General features: G+C 36.0%; 2 protein-coding genes across 3 annotated transcripts in view; one reads left to right on the top strand and one right to left on the bottom strand.

Moving 5' to 3' along the window:
- LOC104894169 (transportin MOS14) overlaps positions 1 to 17,386 on the bottom strand; it is a 29,734-nt gene extending 12,348 nt beyond the window's left edge. Inside the window, exons 1-16 of one of the 2 annotated variants that reach the window (XM_010680345.4) lie at positions 16,976 to 17,386; positions 16,286 to 16,363; positions 16,099 to 16,161; positions 13,116 to 13,163; positions 12,865 to 13,011; positions 12,358 to 12,489; positions 10,377 to 10,417; positions 10,174 to 10,265; positions 8,763 to 8,890; positions 4,381 to 4,456; positions 3,757 to 3,877; positions 3,560 to 3,659; positions 2,974 to 3,055; positions 2,565 to 2,647; positions 1,195 to 1,314; positions 7 to 58 (exon numbers count right to left, since the gene is read on the bottom strand). In XM_010680345.4, the coding sequence (XP_010678647.1) occupies positions 7 to 58; positions 1,195 to 1,314; positions 2,565 to 2,647; positions 2,974 to 3,055; positions 3,560 to 3,659; positions 3,757 to 3,877; positions 4,381 to 4,456; positions 8,763 to 8,890; positions 10,174 to 10,265; positions 10,377 to 10,417; positions 12,358 to 12,489; positions 12,865 to 13,011; positions 13,116 to 13,163; positions 16,099 to 16,161; positions 16,286 to 16,363; positions 16,976 to 17,107 (1,495 nt within the window). In that variant the 5' untranslated portion in view covers positions 17,108 to 17,386. Of the gene's footprint in view, positions 1 to 6; positions 59 to 1,194; positions 1,315 to 2,564; positions 2,648 to 2,973; positions 3,056 to 3,559; positions 3,660 to 3,756; positions 3,878 to 4,380; positions 4,457 to 8,762; positions 8,891 to 10,173; positions 10,266 to 10,376; positions 10,418 to 12,357; positions 12,490 to 12,864; positions 13,012 to 13,115; positions 13,164 to 16,098; positions 16,162 to 16,285; positions 16,364 to 16,975 lie in introns of those variants that run through there. The other variant, XM_048644190.1, reaches the window with a different exon arrangement.
- Positions 17,387 to 21,001: 3,615 nt separating this feature from the next.
- Positions 21,002 to 27,626, top strand: LOC104894168 (polynucleotide 5'-hydroxyl-kinase NOL9). Its single transcript, XM_057395223.1, has 9 exons — positions 21,002 to 21,299; positions 21,856 to 21,953; positions 22,088 to 22,121; positions 23,705 to 23,874; positions 24,007 to 24,190; positions 25,043 to 25,223; positions 25,373 to 25,492; positions 26,498 to 26,625; positions 27,571 to 27,626. Exons 1-8 carry the CDS (start codon positions 21,121 to 21,123, stop codon positions 26,522 to 26,524), a joined length of 993 nt encoding a protein of 330 aa, XP_057251206.1. The 5' UTR covers positions 21,002 to 21,120; the 3' UTR covers positions 26,525 to 26,625; positions 27,571 to 27,626.
- The last annotated feature ends 24 nt before the right edge of the window (positions 27,627 to 27,650 follow it).

The following is a 27,650-nucleotide window of genomic DNA, read 5'->3' as shown; positions in this document are numbered from 1 at the left end:
CTTTACCAGTCTGAAGTAGTTGAGGATGACGGGGAAGCTTCGGGAGCAAAGACATAACCTGCAGCAATTTGTATCTCATCAGCTTAAAGCTTTACTGAAATAAACATGGGTTTTAAACTCTAGATAGAAGACAAAACTATTACCCTTGCCCAGAAAAACTGAAATAAACAGTGGGCAGGTATGTGTAGGGCCCAACTGTAGAGACTAGAGAATAAGTAGAGAGAAAATGATTGCCAAAAAGGTTGTGAATTATTTGGGACAACGGGAAAAAGGAAACTGTGGCAACTAATTTGGAACGGAGGGAGTGCTTTAGTCTTGTTGCTCATCCAGCTATATCAAGCCATTCAGGGTTTGTTCTTTTGACTTGAAAACTCCTGGTTTAAACTCAACTTAATGGGTCTAATCTAGATTATGGTGAAATTGTGTTATATATCAGAGTGAGGAAACTCTTCTCAAGCAGATACATAGCTAATTGGAGTAGAGAGAGGAGTTACTCCAAGGACCTAGCCAGCGAATTCCTGCAAAATATAAACTACGGGCAGATTAAAGTGACTTTCTTTGTCTTAATCAAACTGGAATATATTTCAGATCGCAATGTCCTATATATACATCTACTTATGAAACAGAAGTACAACTTCTCACTTTCGTATGATACCCTTGCCCATTTTCCACTTTATTATAGCGCTCGTATTTGTATTTAAGAATCCCATAAAAAGTATGCGAGCGATTTAGACAAATTAAACTTCAAAAAGAAGTTGCAAACTTTCTTGAACTTTGCAAAATGCTGATGTAGACAATTTTGCAGGACAGAGAGCAAGTGTTGAATGATGCCACAGATCAACAATCTAGCCCCATTTACTGTGGATGGACTAAAACTAAAATGGCTCATCAGACTGCTGACTTATTTATTTATGTAGTAGTAGACGACCATTGCATATTGGATAAATGATCAATTGTAAACAGTCTCCTAGTCATCTCAAAGCATATGGATGATGTTGATGTTGTTAATGACTTTCTTGCAGAAAGCGAACACTTTAAAGAGGTTTAAAGTGATAGCAGAAAAACTAGTTTGACATCATTTCCATCAAATAAATATTGGAAATACAGGTGATCAGACTTGACTAATTTGAATAGAAGCAGAACAATCAAATGCTATCATGCATATTTTTAAAAAGCTAGGGAAGGTTTTCAAACCTGAGGCATCACTTCAGCTTCCACACTGGAAACATAATCTGCTATGGCTCTAATACAGTATAAAGCAGCCTCAGCTGGACGCCATTCACTACTTTGATCATTTCCGCAGCTTGTCACAGCCTGAGAAATCAATTTCACAAAAAAGCAAAAACTACTCAACCATAAACATAAGATGTTCCGATTTGTCAATCCATTCAAAATTTATAAATGGTTTCCAGTACCAACCACTTCAAAGAGGATATCAGTATTCTATATTTCTGGGTATTGAAATGATATGATAGGCCAGCCATAATGATAACTAGAAAAAAGAGATATAACTAAAAAAGGCAAAGAATAAAATTCTAGAAACAGAAAAAGTCAAACAACAGAACCAATACCATAATGATAATAATACTCACACATTTTTTAAGCGCAACAATGGCTACAAAAAATAAATAATTGAGTAGCAGAGTGGACACAAACAAGTTGAGGGCAAAGTAAATTCAGCTAGAATATGCATCTTAAGAAAAGGCCTTCTGATCATGGTCTGCTACATTGAAACCTGAACTGCCAGAAGTCTAATGTCATACAAACACTAACTAGAACATCATCAATATAGATTACGCACAACAGATTCAGTCTATAACAGCAACTCCGAAACTAGCTGAAGGCTCTCCACTAAGATGGGCATGAGGAGTCAAATATGCATGTTCTTACCTTCTGCAAAACAGACAGGCTGTTCCAGATAATCCAGCCTTAAGCACCAAGTGAAAAAAAGGATAGCTTGTTGTCACTGGAAATGAAGACTAAGACCTCCATGTATAGGCCAGAGGTTTTCCACCCACCAGTGTGCAACATACCCTTACAAGCGTGACTGCAGCAGTCTCTAAAGCATCCATCATAAATACTATTGAGTAAGCACTTACTAACCAGCTTTCTTATGGTCTCTTTTAGACTCTCAGAAAAAAGAAAAAAAAAGAGGAACAATACAACTGATGTAGCTGAAGTATCAATCATACACTTGTTACTTTAATTGCTCTATGTAAGATATGAGAAGTAGGAAACGATCACACTGTTGGCTAATTTAATGAACATTTTCCTTTAATTATGGACTCTCGACTTGGGATGTCCCTTATTCAGTTGCTTCTGGTCAAGAAGCCATCTATTTTCCCACCATCAACATGAATAAATCAATAAGAAAGTAATGTAAAAGAGCCATCTTGACAATAACACAAAGAATTAATGAGCCACCATCAACTGAATGAACTTCCCAGACTTATGAGGAATTATACAGTATAAGAAAACACTTGCATAAATGAGGCCATGGCATATTATAACTTGTACTGCAACGGAATAGGGTAACAGTAAGAGGGAAGACAACAATATCACACCTGAACAAGTTTCATGTAGAGTATTTTCAGCACTGTATCACCACCTAAAACCAGCGCCGCATCAACAAGAACATCTGCAACAGCTGGCAACATCAAGGGAAAACAAGTCAACGACAGCAAAAGGCACGACCCAGGCTTTATATTGGGAAAGGTGATCCATGAATAGAAACCCATTACGGATGTGTTCCACTTTTGCACATATACAGCACAGAAGACAGAAGTCACAAGAGAAAAATATCTTTATTTTCATAAAAGACAAATTAAATTTAAGCCTGTAGGGACAACAATATCATAGCAATTTCTATAAGCCATAGATATCAAACTAACCACGGAGTCTGGTAAAGCGTCGGATACCAATATTAGACTCTATAAATTATATCAAATCGCCAATTTAGATGTAGGATATTACCATATCTTGTTTGTTTGAAATCCTTGAGGTCCTCCCTTGAAAGCTCCATATAATCATTAGGGTATTGAACCCGAGAACTGACCTGCCAAAACAATCATGCAATGCTGTAATCATAAACAAAAGGCAATCACTCAAGAATTAATTAAATTTAAAATCCAGATTGCCTCATCTAAATCTTATAGTCCTCAAACCAAACATACATGATTACCCCATTACTGCATAACATAATCCATTACGTAACGGACCAGCCAAATTATAAACTTGATGGAACTGCTAGTTTAAAATCCGTTACACAATGACCGTTACATGATGCAACGGCCAAATTTTAAATCCATGCCCCAGACAGGCAAAAACTAAACCAAAGCATGCTGCTAAAACACATAGCGACAGAACATTAGGTCAAATACATTTCATATAAACTGTAAAGACGACTCTGCTTAACAAAAATTGTGTAGCCACATAAAGTTACTTTTACCTTGAAAATATATCACAAGTTATTGCGTGGTACGGAGTTCTATAAAGCAATCCAAGCCATATCAAAATTCCCAACTTTATTCACGAATTTTCACATCATGTCTTTACTCACCAAGGACACCAGAGATTCATATGATGAACGGAAAATTAGCAGTCTCCTATTTCTCTCCGCTTCAATGGATGCTTCATTACCAAACGACAGGTACAGATCCCTGGTATATAAGCAATTTCAAAGAGAAGCTTCTCTTCAGTAAAACTTAAGGGGGGGAGGGGGGGGGGGGTAATATAGTACTAAGAAAAGAAATCTACCTTTCGATCAAGTAAACTTGTAGGTTGTGCCAAAAATTAAATGTCATAGAAGCAATATCAAACTCTGAGTGGGACGCTACTTCAAGTAATGCTTGCACTATCATCATTGACTCATCAGAACCTAATAAGTGATTCAGAGAGAAGTAACAGGTCAGATTCAGAAAAGTACAACAGAACAGCAGCATAGGGAATCACAACTCTGTGTTATACAGACAATCTTGCAATCTTGAGTTACATCCAGAAAAACCATGGCTCGCTTTTCTGGCTCCTCATATGTTCCTTTCAGAATTCAGATGTTACATGGTGCATAACACGAAACCCATGAAGTTCGGAACGAGAACAAAGGCAGATTTCTACTACGAATAGGGAGCAATAACTTAATGACACAATATGTTAAGATGCAGTATACTTTTTCATCGTTTTGCTGCTTTCCTTAGCAGGTTTAACAATGGTAGCAGGTAGAAGAAGTTTGGCTGCACTGGAAACAAAAACAGAGTAATACATGAATCAATTCCATTTTTTGGAATCCTTTCTCACTTCAAGCAAGGACAGAATTTATGTCAAAAAGAATTATCATGCAGACAGGCAATAGCAAAAGAGGACTTAAATAAGTAGCTTTCCTACCAGTAGCAATCAATTGTGCGTATGCATCACCCATATCAGCAAATAAGCGTCCAATCGCCTTCACATCTTCCTCATCCTATGGATAAAAATTGTAAATAAAATTATCAAATCAGTCCATATATGTATAGAATATCAAACCTCCAGCTGTAAAAAAAAAGCAGAAAAATTGCTAGCTTCCTGCATCAAATTGCGCTTTATTTGGTATTAAGTGTGAAAACGCATGTGCCAACCTACACAAGCTCAATATTATGCAGCTTCCTTAATTGGAGAATTAAATGACACGATTTCTGGATATGTAGAATAGATAAAGAGTCGAATAACCATTCAGACATTAAGGGATTCAACACAATCACACCTAACAATACAAGTTTGGGTTCTTCATTTCAACTTCGGCCCAACACAGGAACCTTTGATACTTACAATTCATAGATACGTACATATAACAAAGAAAAGGGTGAGAGCCCAGGGTTTCAATCTAATTAAGCTCACTCTTGGTTTCCCTTTACTCCCCCCAAGGGATGGAACCTTCATCCTGCCTGACAAAAAAGAAGGATAGCAAAGAAAAGGATCCTTGTCCCCTAGCTAGAATCGTAACTTCAACAACTAAAAACTGCACCCTATGCCTTCAAGTCCAGAAAATTCCAAATAAGAATTTTGCATCAATAACCAAGGCTGAACCTTGTATCCAAGCCTGATCGCGATTTGATAACCAAATTTACAAAGACTTAACATGATCTTGGAAGACTTAACAAGTTAACATGATCTCGTCCTTGTGCATAGACAATTTCCATGAACTTCACCAAGAATAGTTATCAAGAAAAACTTTCATCACATTCCACATAAATCACTCATACAACGTAGGATTTTGGTTTTGCTGTTCTGCCAAATCCCATCACAAAACGTTATAATAAAAATCGCACACTTCCGTATTGTCCGTTCTGTAACGCGAATTCACCGCGTAAGAACGTTTTTTTATCCTCTTTCAATCATTTCTTTTCAAACATTAACCAAAAATATTTTTTGAATTAATTATGTAGCTGATGAAACATGATATTCTGATAGATTTGATTATATTATGTTGAAATAATGCTTCACAAACTAAAACAATGCAAATAAGATCAGAACATATTAATGTAAATTTTTTGAAAAAATTCATGCCGTGTCGGCTGCAGTTCGTTCCATTCATCCGTTACAAGCCACTTCTGCGACAACCTTACGTTACCCCAATCGCGACAACATCCGTGGTATTTTTTCCTTGACCAAGAGTGGAAGAAAGTTCACCTCACATCTGAAGATTAGCTAAAGAATGCCTATCTAGAAATATAGCAACTTTTTCTAGCAACTTGGTGACATTTAGATGTCAGCAGCCTTATGATCAAAATCATTCTTCATACCAAATATAAACTCCAAGTTTTAACATCAACAGTTCAATAGGAAAACATTTTAACATGCATTAGCTAATCTCTTTGATTTCAATCTATATAACAGTATGATGCCTTCTCCACTTTTGTACTTTGAACATTTTTGCACACATACTCTACGTATATAATGCAATTAGATAGACAAATCTTCTAATGCACTTGGTCTTCATTAATAAGTTCACTAAAATACTCTTCCGAGTTCTGATCTACATTTAATCTTTTAATCCCCAACATTAAAGTTATATCAAAAATAAATTTCACCATGCAAAGACCTCTAGCCATCATTACCCACCTTCGTGTTTGCAAATGGTTCTCTTGCCTTTGTTCTTTCCTCCGCATACGTCCATTATTATCTTGACGTACACTTTCCCATCTTCAAGTAGCATCCCAAGTTTCCCAAACATCTTCCTTTACCTCTTCATTCCACCATATTGTGTATCTACGCATTACTAAATTTCCCTTGGGTTCACCTCAAACCTACATTGCTATTTGCTACTCCATTAGCACAAAACTATCTTAGCTCCAAGTAGAATCAATGATTCAAATATGTGGTGTTGATCGTAATCATGGCAATAGTTGCCATATTGTGTCTCTATGCATTATTAAATTTCCGAAACCCCAAAGTATCCAAAGGGTACCTATAGTAAGGGGGTGGGAAATACCACTACTACCACTAGTCCTCTTGGGATGGCAACAAAAGGTAGTTGGGGTCTAAAACCGGGTTTGTGCATAGTCGTAAGGGGGGATCACCGCGAGGATGGTAAGGATAGGTAGGTTAGGCATTTCGCCAATCGGGAACCGGTCCATGTTGGAGGGCCATTGGAGATAGTTCATATATGGTGCAAAATCACCTCTTTCTACATGGTAGTTGTAAAGTTGGTTTTTTTGCACCATCATGCCATCATAGTCATATTGCATGCATCCATCATAGAAAACATACGATTTCTGAGTTAGGGAGAAAGAGGTGATGGCATCTTCTAAATCAAAGATGGAAGAGAAGGAAGGCTGAGGTTGGGGGGGGGGGGACATTTTGAGCTTAGGATGATGAGTTATCCTTATCGGACTCACGATCAACGTCCTAAACATTCTTCGCCTCCCTATCAATCCTACTGGCCTCGGGGCTGGAAAGGTAGCAATGATGAAGATCCTTAACAAGCCAACTATAGCGCTTGGGGTCTAGGGTAGGGCGGAGCCATTGCATATACAACAAGCATCAAGGTCAAGAAAAAGGTTGTTGTCTAATGTTTACGGCCTTTAATTGCTTTAAATATTCCCCCAAACCCCCGTACAGATGGCCATTAGAGAAATCATGTCACCTATTTTAACTGCCCCTTGTAAAGCCCTCTTTGCTTTATCTCATATCACCTTTGCAAAAAAACTAAACCCTATGTTATCAGGGGACTTGGTGGCCATATAGAGCACAACAAGGTCTTCCTTAGTCATTTTGCTAAGCTCTTGCGTAGTATCTTAGTTTTAAAAGGGGCAAGGTGCACTAAGGCGCCTCGGGGAGGCGCACTGAGGAGCAAGGGGAGGCGCACTTTTGGTGCAAAAAACCTTTATAATCAATTACAGAACATATTTATATGCTCAAAACAGCATAATTTTTAAAAATATAAGTTGGTGTAATTAAATATTATAACCTACTTGTCAACTACGATAATTAAGTATAAAAAAATTATTTTTATATTTGGAACTGAGAGGGCCGAGGGGAGCCTCATCAGTCGTCAACAAGAACAGGGAAAAAGAAAGACTCATATCTATGTTTTCCTCTCTGTATTGCGCCTCTCTACTGAAAGCGGCCAGGCAGTGTGCCTGGCACCTCTATCAAAGGCGGCAAGAAGCGCGCGCCTCTCCTTGCCTGAGTTTGATGCGGGGATTTTCTCAACGCTTCTACTCGCCTAGCGCCGAGGCGCGTCTTGGGAGCGCTTTTTAAAACTAAGCTTATTATACAAACGCCCAACAATTTAATCGATAGGTGCACCTAGGGATGGAGGAGACAATAGTCAAGGAGGAGGAAATACGGGCTTGGAAATTGGTGGAACAAGTAATAAGCCTCCAAAAGGCCTCTTGGTTGCACTCAGAAGAACTCTTGAAGGTGAGGATCAGAAATCCTCACCACGAGGTTCCAACCAAAAACCCCATTGAGTTTTACTAAGGAAATTTTGAATTTTTGGTTATAGAATTGGAAAGTTATAAGAAATACGTCCTCCCCATTAGTACTTCTTCAAGAGAGGCAAGGAATTCTAGGGTGACATGTTCATAAGTCAAAGCACTTGAGGAAGAAAATTGCTCCCAACCTAAGCCCGTAAGGCAAGCTAGAACATCTTGGTGAATGGTAAAATTTGGGGGAAGTGATTTCGCGGTGAGTCAGTGCTTTAAAGTGTCATAGACTTTCTTGTGATTTACTATCGGAGTCAACGCGGAGGGCTGGGCTGTGGATTTGCTTGGTTGGGGAGGGGTTGGAATTTGAGAGGTTGGAGTACATCAAAAACGAACAATCTGAGCTATGCAGCGCAATCACTAGGATGTGACAGCCAGAAATGTTGCCAGGTATTGTGGGTCCCATGCTCCTCCAGAGAACAAAGCAGCAAGTTCTAGGATGTGTTCTCAGTTATCAGAAGAAATTGCAGGCACCAAAGAAATATTTTCACAATACATAAATGAGTTATCAAATAATGCACGATGTATATAAGTGTTCTTGAACTGCATACCCCATGGCATGCCTTGAAATTAGTTGAAAATAAAGGTACATTTTAATCTTTCCTTTGTTAAGGGGATAACAAGGCTAGAAGAAAATGCGAACATGAAGGTAGATTGTCTGTACTTCATAGCCTAAAGTACAAGGTGAAAATTCTCAAGAATCATGGACAATTGAATAGTATTGCTAATGTGTTGTAGTCAAGAAAGTAAGGCTATACATGTCAAATACATAAAAGGCTAGAACTTGTAAACAAGGGATACCTTTGATTGATCATTAAGATGTGGCCTGAGACTCATTACTTGAGGAACAATAACTTGTATTAACGGCATCTGGACAGAAACATCAGAGGAATTCCCCACTGCTGAACAATGTATCAACTCGGAAACAACTGTAAACAACACAGAAGAGCGTTGAACTTCAAAAAAAGATAGAAAGAAAGAGTGCAACAGCGTAATTGAAATAGAAATCTCCTTCAAACAAAACTGATAACAGCCATCCAGTCCATACTTTATTGCAAGTTTGCTTTAGAACAAAAAACAAAGTAAGTTAATTGTGGTTCCACAACACAAATTACCTTCAAACAAGAAAGTTGCCAGCAATTAGCTGCATTGAAGCAGATTACATGAAAAGTAAATGCTTACATTAAATTGCAACAAAAATGCTAAAGAACGAATAAAAAGAATGGCATCAAATTATTATAATTTAAAAATATAAGAAAACAAATTCTATAGATATATAGAGAGAGAGGTTGGGTTCTTATGAGAACCCTCTATGGTGAGAACCGTGAGAACCACTTAAATTGAGCAAAACTTCACAAAATAAGCAAAAAAAATAAAAATAAAAATGAGCAAAAGTGTCAGATCTCAGATGAGTAGAAAACATTCCATGAACAAAAACGTAAAATGAGAAAAAATGTAAATGAGAAAAATGTAAAATGAGCATAATGTAAAATGAGCAAAAATGTTGTGAAGTGAGCTGAAACATAAAATGAGCAAAAACGTTGTAAAATGAGCAAAAAACTTCATAAAATGAGGGGAAAAAGCGGTTCTCATGGTTCTCGGTTCTCACCATAAGGGTGGTTCACATATGAATAATCTTTGTTCTCCTCTTTCATGACTGATGGGGTACATCACCCCTCACCCAACTAAGAGATTTTTGAGGAGCTTCCCACCCCCTTTTTCATGACAAGGCGGAGCTAACCCAACATTATACTGCTCTCTACTATTGTCACTAGTAGTTATCCCCACGAAAGTTCATACATAAAATCAATGAAACATAAGAACAAAATTAAAAAAATGAAACACAAAAAGGAAAAAAAAACCATTAACTCAATATAAAGATATCTCATACTAATGTAATAGATTAGCGCAAAATTTAGCAATTGCTTCATGTTACATCTCGGGGTGGACCAATTATGCTATAGACTACCGCATCCAAAGTAGAAGTGAACCACTAATTTTCTAAAAATCTTCCTCTTCAGTTCTTTAAGTGTATATGGAAAAAGATAATCGTATCAACAGAGACACAACTACATTACAAAACCAAAATCACGAAAATGAATTTTTAAACACAAAGCATCCTTGCATATCATACATGGCAACCATGTTTTTTAGAAATCACAATCCACAAGCATATAATGACTCAATTCTAAGATACTTTTGCATGTTATACCATTAACAGCAGCCTCAGAGAGTATATCAGAACCCAGGCTAGAAAGAGTTGTAAGAACCAAAGGATGATTTGCAAGCACAGATGGAGAAATCCTGAAAGGAAAAGCAGATCAAGTAAATCTCTTGGAGAGACACCTCTATGTATAAAAGCAACCATAAACATTACTTCAACCATGACATAGTTCTGTAGAAAAAATCACGCACCCACGTCTCAAGCGAAGCCATGAAGCAAATGCCTCCAGAACCTGGAAAATAATCAGCCCAATCAACCATACACCACGAAAAATGAGTGCATATCAAGAAAAAAATCTGGAATAACTAACAATATATCTCAATATCTTCTATTCATATCCTTTTTGTAGAGGTTACACCCATTTCAAGAGTTTCAGCCTTCAGGTGATCCTTCCATTATATTGACCCTTAGGCATTGTTTCACTAAAACACCATATAGCACAAGGCCATGGAATAATCACACAAGATCTCAAATATGACAGAGCCAAGAAAAGAAAATTTCTGTAAACCAGTGAAGCTGCAGTTCACAACTTCACATCAGATAACATATACAAGTATTGAGTTAATAATAAGGCAATGCCCAAACCAAATTTTTCAAGGATGCAGGATCTAGATGTCAACCAGCCAAAAAGCCCCAGAGGGAAAAAGAATTCTAAACCTTAGATCACTATGTCAAGAAAGCATAAATTGAATATTAACAAGCCAGAATGTCGTAGCTTCAGGCTTCTGAGTCACTCCCGAGTCTTAAGATTAAGGCCCTGTTGCCTTCAACTGATTTTTAACTTATGTTTGCTCAACTAAATTATTTTTGCTAAACTAAACTTATTTATACTAAACTGAACTTAACCTACTGTTTCTCTGTTACTTTTTCTTATATAATTTACTAATTTCTAGTGAACTTAACTTAGTTATGCTGAACTGAATGAATATTTAGTGGGTTGGACTTTTTTTCAAGGTGAACTGAACAGAATGGATTATTATCCAACCAACTATCTAGGCTAGGTTTTTTTCTTTCGTTGGGTTTATCATCCATATTTACTACTTACCTTGGTCTTCCTTTAAGAGATATTCCATGGAAGCAACACAGTCATAAGGTATAAGGAAGTTAGATGTATGGGAAGAGCTTATTTTTCGAGGCCGGAGAGAGGGGGTTGTGTTGCAGCTACCATAGAGACTTGTCTTTCTTATTTGCCTAAGCAACTTTTTTTTCCTCATTAAGCTCCCAAGAAGCGCAGCTACGAGCATGGAGAGGCTTATGAGAGATTTTTGGTGTTACTAGAGTAGGAGAAGAAAAGAGAGATCATTATGTTTGTAGAGATTGTCAGTAACACCAAGGAGGAAGGTGGCTTGGGCTTCAGTACATTGGTGTCTAAAAACATCTCTTTAGTGAGGGAGTGGTTTTGGCATTTCCTGAAGCAGCCTAGTTATCTATTTTTTCGGTTGGTTAAAGGGGGGGGGGGGGGGGAGGTTACAAGCTTATTGAGAGTTATTAGTTCTGCTTCTTTGTCACATGCCAGTATACACAGCCATGGTAGGCTGATTCCTCGATGATTTAGTGGTTCCGTACACAGCCACCAACTAAAAAATGCAAAATTCACAAGCCTTCCCTATTTATACTTTTATTTGGAAGGCCAAGGTTCAAATGTGGGTTGCTATATTGGTGAAACTCGATATTTGTGACAAAACAAGGGCCTATCTCCTCATGTAAGCACTTTATCTCTTGCTACAGAGGAGACAAGAAGCTGTTTGTATATCTTTGCCGAGCGACCATGCGTCTTTGGCAGAGATAATTGTTCTGGTATGGATCCATCGGACAGCCCTTACTATTCTAGGTCATTGACAAATACAATATATGTAAATTCAACAGCAAAAGGAGCATAATTTATTGTTATAAGTCTTCTTTGATTTATTAATGGATCAATTGGTCTATCTAACTTCTCTTTGGGCTCACACTCAGAGGGCAAACCCTCAGTTGTCCCTTTCCATGAAATACGAGATTGTTTTTCCTTTTCCCTAGATTTCTGGTGAACTTCTGATCCCCCTACTTGTAAATTTTCTTTCATCATTTATTGAAATTTCTTTTCCTAGAATAAAAATATAATACAAAATCCTTAAAAAATCAGAAGATACAACATAAAATAGAACAGCTGGATGCAAAAATTGGGAATTTGACCTGCTCCTTGAGTTCACTGGCATTCAAACAAGCAGTTAATAAACTCAGCGCAACCTCCATAGCAGAAATAAGCTCCTTCTCAAATTGCCGACGCCTTTCAGGCCGAGCTGATATTCTGTAATCGAACACCTCCTGTTTGCAAGCACAGAAACAATTCTCAGGTATTTGATGTTTCAGGAGAAACTGATTATACTACACTATCAGTGAATCTCCAATACAAGTCACTTACAAGCTCAAATGAACTAAATAAATCTCCCAAGTTTAACTCAAAAACTTATTTTACGTCCCACGTGTTTTCACAGGTCTATGTAGTCAATTTTCTTGCAACAAGACTACATTGCAATATAATGCAGAAGCATATACGAACATCAGGCATAATGAGGATTGCATTTTGCAGCATCATAAAATATAGTTTTGCTTCCTCAATTATACCTATCTTCAGCCAGTATAGCTCAAGAGAACCATAGGAAGCTATAAGGAGGAAACATAAATAATAGAGATTTATACCTCCGGCAGAACCTTCAAAAGCTCCAAAAAGCTTGGTATGCATTCGGGACGAGAGTTCATCTCTACCTTGAGCCAATTCATAATGCCTCCATCTCCCCAATCTCCTACAGAGACATGAACAGCCAACGCAGCTACAGCAAGGCTAATCTAGAAGTTCAAATGAGCAGAGCAATGGTGTCACTAAAAGCAGCATATACGCAAGAGAAGATGCTATGTCAGTTTCTGTTCCTGGGAAAACATTCCCACAATACCTGGGTTCTAACTTTTGGCGGGCCATGATGAAATCTATTTAACAAGCTCTGCAATAAAGAGCATCACATTATTAGTCCAGTACAAAAGGCAGTCTGATGTCGTATACGGGAGAATATGTATACGTACTCCCCATATTCTACACGAACGAAATTTTAAACTGGGTATTAGAAATTAGTTACCATAAGGATACCAATATGTTCCTGTAATAAAGCCAAAAGAGAGCCAAACCCAAGTCCTGACATTTATACTCGGACTAAGACTGCTACAGCTTGAGCTAGTCAGACCAAGAACCTTCACAGTCTCCAGACTCAATCAAAATCTATAATTACCCAGATATTGAGGAAAAATGCTAATAAATTCAGGCAACTGACAGATAAAGCAAGCATCTGGTCTTTGAGAAGGATATAAAACTAAATAAATCTAGATCTCTACGAAAAGTAACACATTATAACTAGATCAGATGAATACTCATTTTCTTTTGATGCTAATAGCATCTGGTCTTTGAGAAGGATATAAAACTAGATAAATCTAGACCTCTAAGAGAAGTAACACATTATAACTAGATCAGATGAATAGTCATTTTCTTTTGATGCTAATAGCATCTGGTCTTTGAGAAGGATATAAAACTAGATAAATCTAGACCTCTACGAGAAGTAACACATTATAACTAGATCAGATGAATAGTCATTTTCTTTTGATGCTAATAGCAACATTTCTAATTTAGCATGAGTTGACAACAGAGTCCTTCGACCATCTGGCAATATCCAGGATCTCACAAGCACACTCGATAAGCTACCCTTGTTCTTAGTTCTTACCCTACCCAATATAGGATACACTCTCAAAGAGCTTATGCCAAAAGAGCCTAGCATTTTTACCTGCAAATATAAGCCATTTTTAGTCTCACCAAGTCACCACTCAAGGGAAATATAACATATGCCTTAAGAGATAGAGCTCTATCCAAATGCACTATTTTGGATTTTATATAGTTTACTGAAAATTGTTTATCTTAGTTTTGAATGAAATCTAAAAACATCACCCCTTGAGAGCCTTCAAACTGAGAATATGATCATGAACAACCAAACACCAAATTGAACTCAAGTGGAAAACTCTAGAATTTACTCCTTTGATACAACAAACATGAATCATCAAAACTAAAAATAAAAACAAATTAGAATCTCCTCCCACATAACACAGGACTACCAACCAAGCAGCAATCTCATACACAAGATTAGAACCCCATGCTAAAAGTTGATCTTGGAACCTCCCCTCCTCCAACCCCATTAGAATAACACTTAACATTAAATTCCGTCAAAATCCACTGAAGAATATGTCGCGTCATCTCAACAAAAATTTATGTATTCCTATCAATCACAAGATCATAGTACTCATACTAGAAATTATATGCAAGGATTATTATTTATATAAAAAAAATTCACCTGCTCCTGAAACAACAGTTCTTCACAGTACAAGGGACTAACAAATGCCGGGATCACGAAGTAATACAAACCTGATAGAAAAGAATTGTCTTTTGCGGACGTCAAAGGTCCTCAATAAAGCTATACATTCTATCACTCATTGGGTTCAATTTTAGAAATATCTAAATATTAATAGAGGGGAAATTCTAGGTAACTCAACAAAGGGTGATAGTTTTTTTCTAACCTCTATTTAACGGGCCACAAGAAGTTAGAAATAAACACAAAAAAAATGAAATTAGTCATTTCACGAGTTTCCATAATTTATGCCATTAATTGCATATATAACCTTCAATTTCTTATTCTATTCGTGCAAAGTAAGGAAGTGGGTGAAATGTCTAATAAAAATACTTATTTTATTTTACTTATTCTCTTCTAATTACCCTCCAATTATCTTTAAAAAGAAAAAGAAAAACTAAGCATTCTACACCACTGCATAGTTCCTAAACAAGGCTATTCAAACTCTTCTACAGATGAATTCCACATCATTCCTTTACCTCTGAGTCATCCAGTTGCCCTCATTTTCTACATTCACACAACCTTCACCAACTTCATTTTATATTCACCATTAAAACAATCACACTTCCCTCTTCCTAAATGGCTAACTTCACCAAGCTCCACATTTCAAATATATTACACTATAGCTCTTATTGTCCTAATTACGTTATATGGTTCAGATCATAAAAGCAACTTCACAAGCATCCCAGCTGCGTTGTGAAGGTTTCAAGCATATTGCATCCTCGGTATAAAACCACGATAATACAATATCTACAATGTTACGATGAATGGGCATAACCTGACATTTTCTTCCACTAGTCATCACTATAGCACCCTTATGCACTTTTACAGGCCATGAGAAATTAAAAGCACACAATAAACATAAAAACACAAAGACAAAACTCCTAGTAGTAGTACCCAAGAACTATTGTATACATAAAGAAAAGCCTAGAAAAGTCATTTCTGTTTAGGTAACATGGTCCTTTTATGAAAACACTCTCGCATTGTGCAAGAAACAGATCAACAAGCTTCCTAGCCTTCATTCAAGAAACTGCAGTGTTCCTATCAAAGTAAAGATCTTGAACATGACATGAAGGTCTCTATTGCATCAGAAATCAGAGGGCGCTATATAAATACCACACATATGCGCATAAAATTAATTGCATTAATTGGTGGGACACTCGATATCACAACTTGACGAAGGTATATAGCTCATACATAATATGCTCATAGCGATACATATTTAGTTACCATCAAATATTGCATATATGAATATCTGCTAAAACAACTGCAACTACCCATAAGATGGATGAAGTAAAGTACCTAAAACCCGTTGTAAATTGTACTATATTGTGGCCAACTGAAGATAAGAAAGACATCTCATAGGAAATTCACACCATAAATTAATATAGGAAAATAGAACTTCATGTGGGAGATTGAAGATAACATAGTGGTCTATAATAATCAGCAATTTGAATATAGGTGAACATAAAAGGTGTATGTAATTGCTTACATTTAAAGAATCCCGTAGAGGACGAAATGCTTCAGAAGGAAGCTCCTCAAAATCTCGTTGTACCTGAGTTTATTAGTAATCTGGTATATTAAAGCATGAAAAAATGGACAAGCAAGGTCCTGCAACTCGACATAAATATGCAATAGAACATGCAGAAAAACAAGAGACGTGATTATGATTAACATACCTTGCTTCTTAAAGTTTGTGAGCAAAATATAAGAGTTTCCAAATTGCTAGTTGCATCGTGAAGCAGATTATCTGCAACCTATGAGAAAGCACAGCATGTCAAATATTTCCCAACAAGAAAAAGCCTCAGAACTTCTACAGCAATCTTCGCATCGATAACAAGAATGATGAAACATTTGAAACAATATAAAACATAATCATCAAGAACTTAATGTACAACAAACTCATCACTCTCAAAGGCACCACTTCTACCAAACTGTTATTAACTAAACCATAATACAACAACAGATTCGCAACACAAAGAGTAAAAACCGACAATATCGAGCAATTAACACAATTCATTACTCAACAAAACTTCCGCCAACTTGCCAATGAATACAAGACTAGCTTCCGCCAACTTACCTTTTACTTCAACATCAAACTTGCTTTTCTCAGCCACATTTAAGCTAATTCAAACACCTTAAACATAAAACTACATTCGCCAAAAAGCCTAAACCTAAAGCTACATTCTCCGCTATAATCCAAACAATTATTGCAGTTCCATCAATAAATTAAACACCAGATACAACAACAATAGAAAAAGTAAACCAAATTAAACCTTCAAAACCACAATAAATTTGCTCAGAAATTCGAATTCCTAACAAAATCGCAAAAAAAAAGAGATCGTAAATGAGCGAAAAAAACAAAAAACCTGCCAAGCATCAAGAGTGCGCTGAAATTCTTGAAGCCATCGATCAGCTTGCATACGAACAGTATCATCAGGATGATGATAGAGAGCATTTAGGGCTTCTTTGACAGTGTTCTGAAGTTCCATTCCAGCCATTTTCTCTCTCCTCAAATTGGAAACTGAGTGAGAAATGAGGGGTTTTTTTTTTGTTCTCTCTGTTGAATTTGAAATCTGGTGATTTGATTTGGGAATTTTTCTATTTTATCTAGTAGAGAAATTAATTGATTAAAATAAAGTGAGAGGTTTTTTTTTTTTTTTTTGATAAGGAGAGAGAGAGAAAAGAGGAAGTGATGTTATTTTGGCGCCTGAAGAGTGAAGGCTGAAGGTGGAGTGAGATGGCAAAGTGGCGTCTGATATTGACTTTGGGTTTGTTGTGTTTGAGGAATGAATAATGAGGATGTTTGCTTTTAAAGTTTTAAGTTATTGTTAAGCAAAGAGATGGGTTGTTTTTGTTGTTGACTCTATGTCAACATTAGTCCATGGACTTTCTATATTCATACTTAAGATTTGCTTATCTTCATTAAACTTTGACATTGCCTATTTAGTTAATTGTGGGATGGTGCAAAGTGTAAACAATTGCATTAAATATACTAAGGGTAAATAATTTTATAAAATATAGTAGGGGTAGATAATTTTATATATGAAATAAAATTTGTGAGAAACTACCTGTGACTTTTTTTTGTTCTTGGTGAAAGGTACCATTCGACCAGAGGTGGATCCAATAAGGTTCCTGGGTGGCCCAGCCCCAGGCCCCCCCCCCCCAAAAAAAAAAAAGAAATTTGTTTTGGGTATTTACTTGTACGTTGTTTTAAGATAAAATCATATTCTTACAAGGATATTCAATGTTGAACACCTTGGTTCAGTGATATTGTTTGTGCTTATTGAAAATCTTCATATTGGACATGATGTCGCAGGTTGAGGTTGTAGTTGTAAGCTTTGTGCCACTTTTTTCCTTTCTTTTTTTTTTCTTACTTCCTTTATTCCCTCGGTTATGTGTTCATTTAAAAAAAATTGTTCTTTCATTTTTCTATTTCTTGCTTCTATTCTTGTATTTATTTTTAAATTTTAATTATTATCACTACTTATCTTTATAGCATAATTATTGTCACTACTTATCTTTATACTATTGATCGAGTCGATTATTTACGTGTGGCACTAGGATCAAATATCAATATCCGCCCTATTCACATTGCATATAGAGGATGATCTTAAAAGCAAGTAATTTTGGAATTACTCAACTTGATAATTGTTGTACAATTCCAAATAAGGACTTTGGTAGTTTGGAGGTTTCAACACGAGTGCGATACCAAAAATCTAAAATTGTTGAAGCAATAAGCCAAAGTGTAAAGTTTTGATTTCTCTAATCATTTGCCTGCATTCAATAATAAATGTACTCCCGTCGTCACTTTAAAGTGCTACATAAACCTTAAATTAATGTTTTGTTTTACTTATTACTTTTTTTGGTGTATATGGTTCACATATTATTCTTATTTATATTACCTTGTTTTTGTAACATGTACCTACAAAAAAGGTCCCTGCCAACCCCACATATCAAACCAAAACTTCATGTCATTTTACAATGTAGCAACTAAAAAGAGTCGGATGGAGTAGTTGTTCCACTAGTGAACATCAAAACAACACAATAATGTATGTAAACAAGCACTAGGTTACGCCCAAGGGTCAAAAAACACAAAGTATCCAACACATGAAAGTAAATATAAAAACATAAATTTCAATCATAACAGCCATGAGAGAATATATACTAACACAAATGAGCAATATCTAAATGTCATTTCCCTGCCTAAGTGATCAACTTATACAATAAAAAGAAGACAGTACACCCTAAATTTATAACTATGAGCCTTTGGAGCTACCATCTTATTGCATGACATGTGCGTGTCTCTTTTAAATGTACACAAGTGAGTTTTATATGGTCAATATTACCATGGGGTCCATTTATAACTAAAAAAATATCCAAACAATTTGCTACCCGATAGATTTAATTAGTGAATATGCCCATATATTTCACTCAAAGCATGCTAAATCTTTTCGAGGCGAATCATCAACAAAATAAATTAAGTAACCAACAAAGTATTCAATACCAATATTGAAATATTGAATTGTCCTAGGTCCTAGCCCCTAGCGTTAATGTTGTATAGAAAATCTTCCACATGACCACAATCCACACAACATTGTTAAGGGCTTGTTTGTTATCATTATTTTTTGTTTCTAGTTTTCAGTTTTTTTGAAAATCAAAATCAAAAATATGAAAACTAGAAAAAGTTGTTTCCAGTTTTTAGTTGCTAGTTTTCAAAATTGACATGTTTAGTATAAGTATGAGTAAATTTACGTTTATTATCCCCCTTATATCATATAACTTTTATGTTCATAAAACCAAAAACTGAAAACTTACAATAATACCAAATGAAGCATAAAGAACTTGTTTAAAAAATAAACATTATTTTTCCCCTAAATAATGCTAGATGAAAAGATATTTCATTTTTGATATGTATTTGTTTAATTTTGACTTCTATAATAGACATCGTATGACTTTGAATCAATGAATTAATGTTAATTTTTTTAAAAAAGATATTCCAACTTTATATTGGATCCAAAAATATATATTCATAAATACGTCCATGTACGACACAAACATGAAATATAACCTGTTTATTTGATTAAGGAAAAATCGGTACTACAATTAGTGATTCTATAAGATAAATTTGTCCATCAAAACCTTTCATATATTGACCGCTATTTTTTTTTGTTGAACAACCAAGGTATTCACCGCCGATAGCAGTGACTAATCCTCTTGCTCCAGGTGCTCCATTTAAGGGTAAAGGGTTGGCCAACAATCTCTTTCCATTTTCAAAGGTTGAGAATCAAACTCCCGACCAATTGATTAATGGACAAAATGAGCAACCACTATGCCAAGACCAATTGATTGCTATTTTGAGTAGTGACTTGTAGGCAGTGGTGGAGCCAGCTGGGGGACATGGGACAGATGTCCCCCACTTTTAAAAAATAATTTCTTTAAAAAAAAAAAAGAAAAAAATCGAAAAAAAAAACGCTCAGGAAACTCAGAGGGACGCGTGAAATGTTTTGAAAACAAAGCGCTGAAGAGTGAAGAGAGAGAGTGGGAGAGACTGAGGAACAGAGATTGAGGAAGACGTCGACGCCTCGACGGTCGATCGGAGATTCTCAGTCGTCGGAGCCGACGACGACGACCGGTGAGGAACGAACTCACGAAGTCACGAACACTCGAACGAGAAGCGAAGCGACGGCTGAGCGAAGCCGGTGCACCACCACCCCCACCGCCCACGCGTCGCCGTCGCCCGACTCGCCGGCCGCCCGACTCCCCATTATCTCTGTTGGAACTCCACCACTATCCACCATCTCTGTCGCCTGAAAAGCCAACTTTAGGTCAGTCTCTATTTTTTCTTTCTCAAATCTATCAAACCAAATGAAGTTTAATTGTAAAAGAAATTGATAAAAGTTAATTGTGAATTCGGGAGTTTAATTAGTTGTACGTTTTCTGTTAGTAAATTTTGTCAATTTCTGATTTTTCTTCGCCTCCATGCTGACAGTACTGGGACATCACGAGAAATTCTTTTAATTGTAATACTCCCTCCGTCTTTTTTTATTTGCTACATTTTGCCATTTATGGTGTTTCAATTTATTTGCTACATTTGCAAATATTTCCATATATAGTACATAGGTCCCATATTTTATTTACAAATTTGCCATCACTCCCTTCTTGATTTTGTAAATGTTTCCATATACAATACATAGGTCCCACAATTTACCTATTTGCTTTTTTGTTAATTCTATTTATGTCAATGGTACCCACTCCCTCCTTGGTCTTTGTGAAAAAGTGCTTGTAGCAAATAAAAAAAGACGGAGGGAGTAGTAAAGTAGGAAATTCTTTGTACGTTAGCAATTAGAGCATTATTGAGGGAAAAAATTCACAAAACATGTCAAAATCTCGTCGCTCAGACCCACATATATATTCCACCCCTTGCATTCACTCACCCCTCGAGTCTTGACCATTATTTTCTCGTGACATAGTAACTTTGAACTACATCCTCTTCAATTGAAGCAGTGTAAAAATGGCGGCTTTTGCACCAACACAACCCAACATAAACATTTCTCAAGAATGGTCAGATGCAGCAGACGACATAACCAACGATTCCACTACTTCACTTCCTCCTGTTGTCTTCATTTGCGGCGCTAAGAACAGCGGCAAAACCACTTTCTCTCGTCATCTCCTCAACACTTTTCTTCTTAGGTTTGCTTTTTTCCTTCTTCTTTTTGCAATTTGCCCAATTTTTTTTATCTGGGTATTCAGGCTTTTGCTATTATTATAAATGTCATGTATGAAACTTCAATTGTTTTTTGTGTTCTTTCATATTGACTTCCTTACTTTGTTGTTTAAGTTACATATCAATGTTTTTGCGTGGTTAATCACATTAATTAATTAGTGTTGATTTGCGATAAAGTTTCTATTTTTATGTCTACCCTTGAGTTTCAAAGTTTTTGCATTTTTTTTCTTAATTTAGTTTGAAGTTGAAGGTAAGGTATTCCATTATGATTTTGATGAATTGAATGAATTTTGTTTTTAAATGGTTTTTTTTTTTTTTGAGAGGATTTTAAATGGTTGTTTGTTGGGAGTTCTTGGTAGACTTTTGAAGCAATTAGTAGTTAATTCTGTCATTTAAGTTATATATGTTGGTAAATTAAGCAAGCTATAGATTATATTGTACTGAGTGAGATTTATTCCAACAAGAAAAGAAAATATATTCAAAGTGTGGGTTGATGATAATTTGATTAATTTTCATTGGTAGATACGAGAGAGTAGCTTATTTGGACACAGATGTTGGACAGCCAGAGTTTACTCCGCCCGGATGTCTATCACTTACTATCATTGATGAAGCAACTCCAGGTACTTGATCATGGGGTTTCTTTTGTTTTTTACATGCCTTTTATTTTCCCATTTAGATTGTAGCTTGTTTGAAAAAGTATGGAGATCATCATTTTTTTTTTCCGTTTCTAATTTGTTTCATTTCCTTCAATCAGACTTGACTATTCCTTGCCTAAAAACACCTCAAAGGTATGAATGTCTTGCTATAATAACCTATTTTCATTGTGCTCTTTAGAGATTGTGAATTGATTGTTGAATGATTATATATGCATTCTTAAAGTGAACAAACAATGTTGTGCGAATATTGAAAATTTATTAATGATTGTGAAGTATAACATTGCGTTTGAGTTTTGAAGCTTTGTTATCTTAATCCCTCTTTGCCCGTGTTCAATATGGGGCCATCGTATATCTAAATGTTTTAGTTCAGTGTGTTTGGTCTTATTGGCTGTAGTACCTGATGGACTTGTTACAGAGAAGTTTTAAGTTATTCTATGAGAATATCTTTGCACCCTTTAATTAATTGTTAATGTGGGTCAGTGGGTGTTTAAGGCTTTAAGCAACATGTAGTTTTTAGGGGATTTTTCAAAATTATTCACAACATTACCATTATGCTTTTTGCTGGGATTTCATTTTCCACCCTGCTTCTTTAGGGAGTACTTACTACTTAGAATGAGTGTTATTCTCAAGTGATAACAAATATTCACTATTTTGATTTGTTTTATTTAACCTGAATTTTTTTTTTGAAACTGAAGTATTCTGATGGAAACTACTAAGGAATATAAAGAATAAAATAAGACAAAATTACCATTATTACACATGTCCTAACCTTTTTTTTCATTATTTGATACTCCCTCTGTTTTTTATTATCTTTCTCACTTAGAATCTTGATACTATTCATACCTAGAGAGAATCTTCTAATTGTTTCACAATTTATAAGAAAAAACATAGTCATGTGGGGTCTTATTTGATTCGTCTCAAGTAGTACATTATTAATATTCAATCGTTATAATTTTTACTAATATATAACGAAAGATATTTAAGCTCAAAGAGGTGCATTGGGAGACGCGCATAGCAAAGTGAGAATGATAAAAAAAAACAGAGGGAGTACTACGTAGTTAATTTGCTAGCATTAAATTATCCATTGATAGAAATTAGCCGTGTCATTTGCAATATGAAGAATGAATCAGTTGGTGAATATCATTTTTAACTAGCCTTGTGCATGAATTATCAATATTGAGCTATGTATAGGATGGAGGGGGAAATAGGAAAGACACTATCAGAGAGAGTGGAAACATTTTGAACTTGCTAATTCTTCTCAAATTATTTGGAAGTGGAAGTTGTTTGAGTTTTTTCCTTGACTTCTTTGCGTCCATGTTCCTTTCAGTCAATCATATCCAAAAAAAGGGCAAGAAAACATTGTTTTTTGCAACCTCTTTGTTGATCAGAAATTTGGTCAACAATCAATCAAACAGTTGGCCTGTAGTTGCTTAAAGTAATGTTTCTTCTAAGAGCAGTGAGGATAACCCTGTTTACAGGGTTGGGGGAGGTCATGAGCTTAGCTTTACCCTTGCAACACATTTATATAGAGGTCATTTATAAACTATCTAGGCAAGTTTTGCTGTTGAATGTTTGTGACTAGTACTTCAGGAGCTAATGAATATCATTGTGTATAATGATACCGTTCTCTATGTTATTGCTGACTTCAACTATGGTGCTTATGACTTATGAGAATATAACCAGTGATAGTTGTTCTTTTGCATGGATGCCTGCAGATGCTACTTCTTTGGAGATACCTCTTCAAAAAGGGACCATGAGATATACTTGAATTGTATTATTGCTTTGTACGATTACTATAGAAAGGAACAACACATTTCAAGGAAGAATGGATGTCCTGGTGCAGCTGAGCTGCCTCTTATCATTAACACCCCCGGCTGGGTGAAAGGTTTACCTGCTTTTCATAACATTTTATGTAAATCTTAATAGTTAATAGTATCCCATGTTGTTCCCATAAATGTTATATTACATTGTCTTGGGTGTGTAGTTGACTTGCAACTTGTATATTATTGTACAACAGGTATGGGTTTCTATACACTGGTCAATATGTTGAAACACATTGCTGCAACACATGTGGTTAAGATAAATATATGTTCCGAGACTAAGGATCTACCTGCTGGGGCGTTCTGGTTGGATGACAAGGACGATTGTTCAGCTAACTTGGTGGAGATTACTTCTGCTCGCAAGGATTCCTACAACCGAACGTAAGTTCCTATAGTATATATATATATATATATATATATATATATATATATATATATATGGATTTGTCAATTGCTAGTGATATCTGGCTGCAGTTATTCAAATCACTATAAGCATGAACCTTTTTTTTGTTTAATATAAAAATGAGCACATATTGTGTTGTGCGCTTTGCACTGCTTTCACAAAAACTAAGTCAGAACTCAAAAGCTTATAGGTTTGAACTTTGAACCAGATGATCCCGTATGTTATGGCTCGGAAGAAGAAATCGTTGTCGGACTTTTGCTAAGTGAACTAGTTCTAGTTACAACATTATTTCTTAAATCTGGCTTAGGTTTTGATGTCCCATTACTATTCAAGTTCAATCCACATCAGCCCATATTTTTCCTTGGATTATTTCTTATAGTTCAGAAGTTATATTGAACTGAGGTTAAACCAATCCTACTTCGACATAAGAACATGTTTGACTACCAGGTTAGAGTTGCTTATGTGGGGGTTTAAACTTTATTTAACTAATCTGAAATGATTCCGAGCAGAATTTTCAAGGGTAGTAACATTGGTTCTTACAGGACATTACCCTATCCCTATCCACACCCCATGCTCCCAACATTGGGCATTGTTTATCTCATTGACTCCATGCAGGGTAGATGTTTAGATTTTAGAAAGAAACATTCCAGGTTTATCGTTGATTATTGTCTCTGGTTATGCAAGGGTTTCTTAGCTATGCAAAACTCTCTCTTTGAAGCCTTCTAATCTTCTTAATTTGAAGATTTTATATATTCTCACGAATTGCCTTCCTTTGCATCCACAAATTTTTTGAGACTCGTCTCTCATGCATTTATTGTACTGGCTTCCAGGGTGTTGGTGGCGAAGGAAGCGCGTCTTATTAGAGAGCTACGATTGATGGCTTACTTTAGGCAGTGCTTTCCGAGCAATATGAGTATCACCACAATCAAGGAACTTGCACACGCTCTAGCCGATCATACTCCTTACCAAGTCTCTACATCAAGTATCAAGATTAAGCATCTCCATTGTGAGGTCTGTTGAGTAAATTGAATAGTTTATGTGATAGACTACTTGTATGGTTTTGAACTAAACCTACTACTTGAAACATGATTGATTGATGTGATTTTTAATGAACCACCTTCATTATGTAAAGGCCACTTTTCATGTGAATTTTATGCTAGGTACCAAGTACTGAAGTCTTCTACAGTTTGAATGCAACCATTGTTGGCTTGGCTGTTAGCTCAGCAGATTCTCAAGCGTTGCCTGTATGTGTTGGCCTTGGTATGTCATATATTCATACTGTAAGAGATATACCACTTTCGATTAAATTTTTTATGTCAATGCTGGTTTGTATACTGTTATTCATAATTATGCCAATAGATTATCTTTTCAGGTTTTAATGAGATGATGTATTCATTTGTCTTTTCGTGAAGCAAACTATTGATTGGCATATGGTCGTAGTTTTTTTTTATTGTAAGAAGTCTTGACACACCTTTTTTTCACTGGTCAGCAAGATATGGGATTGTATTCTAATCTTTAACACCTGTGCACCAACCTTTTGACCATCCATGTTAGCTCATGAAGGTGAATCGAACTCTGAAGAATTCCCTAAGGCCAATAACTTCTGACTCTGCGTGCTTTGATTTGAAATATATCCTAATATTTAACACCTTTTTACTTCAGAAGGTTAAATGGAGAGAGATTTGAAATGTTCTGAGTACTTACTTTGGCGTCTTACTACTGTTAGTCGATGTGTTGAGCGTTAGACTGTATTTGCTTTTAATTGAGATTTTGGTTCCACTCCCATGGTTGGGGAAGGCCTATCTGGCATATGAGCTATGGCTCATCTCTCAGCTGTGGCCCATGGCTGCTGGTACTACCTCCAGTGCATCTTAGTGTTAGGAAAGACTAGGGGCCCCACCAACCCAATCATAAAAATAGCGAAGTGAAGCTGTTTGGTCCTTGTAGTTGTTCATTGAAGGTTGCTTGTTTGTCATTTCAGGTGCTTTTCTTTTTTGAATTTATGGTGCCTAATGCATGGGCATTTGAGCAATTCATTTACTCTTGAATCTTTATATCTGAGGAAGTGAGTGCATGTGCTGAATCCTGGCAGCGAACATAAAATTTGGCTGTTCTTCATGATCATAGGCCAGGAATACTACTAAACAGTATATAGCAAAACATATTACTTGAGTGTGGTTATAATTCCGCGTTGTATAAGCCCATCTAGAGAAATTTGTCTAATCTATATATGCTGTTAGCGCTTCTTCGAAGAGTTGGTGTCTAAATTTTACTCAATTTTTCAGGCATCGTCAGAGGCATTGATTTATTGAAGAATGTGATCTATTTGATCACACCTGTTCCTTTGAGTATTCTTGCAAGTGTAGATCTTCTTTTACAAGGATTCATTGAGATCCCGACTAGTTTGCTGCAGGTACGGTTTATAATTTGACTTTGTGAGGTGTCTGATTTGCTTATCCTTAATGTGTCTTAGGGTTTTTGTGAAAAAATCTTACTTACATTGAATTGTCAATCAAAGGATTATTGAGGCAGAATGAACATTTACTGCTCATTTTATTATATTTTAGGATAGTAGTTTGAACTTACTGGTTGTTAAAGTTTATATGATTGTCCCAGACAATGCTGCATGCCATTCTGTGAGTGAAACATATAGGAAGAGAACTTGTGCGAAATGTGCTTACTATTTAGTCATATATTCTTCTATAAAATCAACTATGTTAAAGAAAAACCTGAAGGATGATCGTCAATGGCACTAAATAGTCTGTGGTAAGACGAACTTGCAATAATCTGCTGTAAAACATTACAAGTTATCCCGTAAAATTAAGAAGGTATCAGTATCACCTTTACAGAGTAGAAAGCTCATCTCAATCTGACAAGAAATTATTCTGACTCTGTATCAGATAAGATATTGCCTTATTTGACCATAGTTAATCTGAAGAGATTTTTTGTACTACATTTAGCACCTCTATTATGTTGAATTATTGCTACATTACTTGAAAGTATGCATGCTTGGTGTTGGAACATTCATCCATGAAGTTTTATTACATACGTATATGCATTTTGGATCAGCATTCAGATTTTCTATATGCCTATATCTATATGACGATATGTATACTCCCTTTTGTCATTTTTTCCCCTTTCGGCGGCAACAGGAAAAGGGGGGGGGGGGGGGGGCGAAGGTGGTTTAAATTTATGGTGTATTGTGGCAAACTGCTTCGTATATGCTATAGTATCTGACTTGGAGTTGGGATGCAATATATTGTTTATAATGGAAGTGAAACCATCGTTTCTTGCATACTAAATTCGAAATAGCTTTCGCTACAAAATCTGGACTCTGATTTGGGTTCATGATCTTCAGGTACAAGGTTGCATATCACCATACATGTCTGCGAATGTCGTTCCAACGTCACAACACTAGTGAGGTCTGAAAAAAAAGAA

Source organism: Beta vulgaris, chromosome 5 (assembly GCF_026745355.1).
Source record: "Beta vulgaris subsp. vulgaris cultivar EL10 chromosome 5, EL10.2, whole genome shotgun sequence".
NCBI classification, from domain to species: domain Eukaryota; kingdom Viridiplantae; phylum Streptophyta; class Magnoliopsida; order Caryophyllales; family Amaranthaceae; genus Beta; species Beta vulgaris.
Note: the sequence above shows the minus strand (reverse complement) of the source record. Positions and strands in the feature narration are given on the sequence as shown.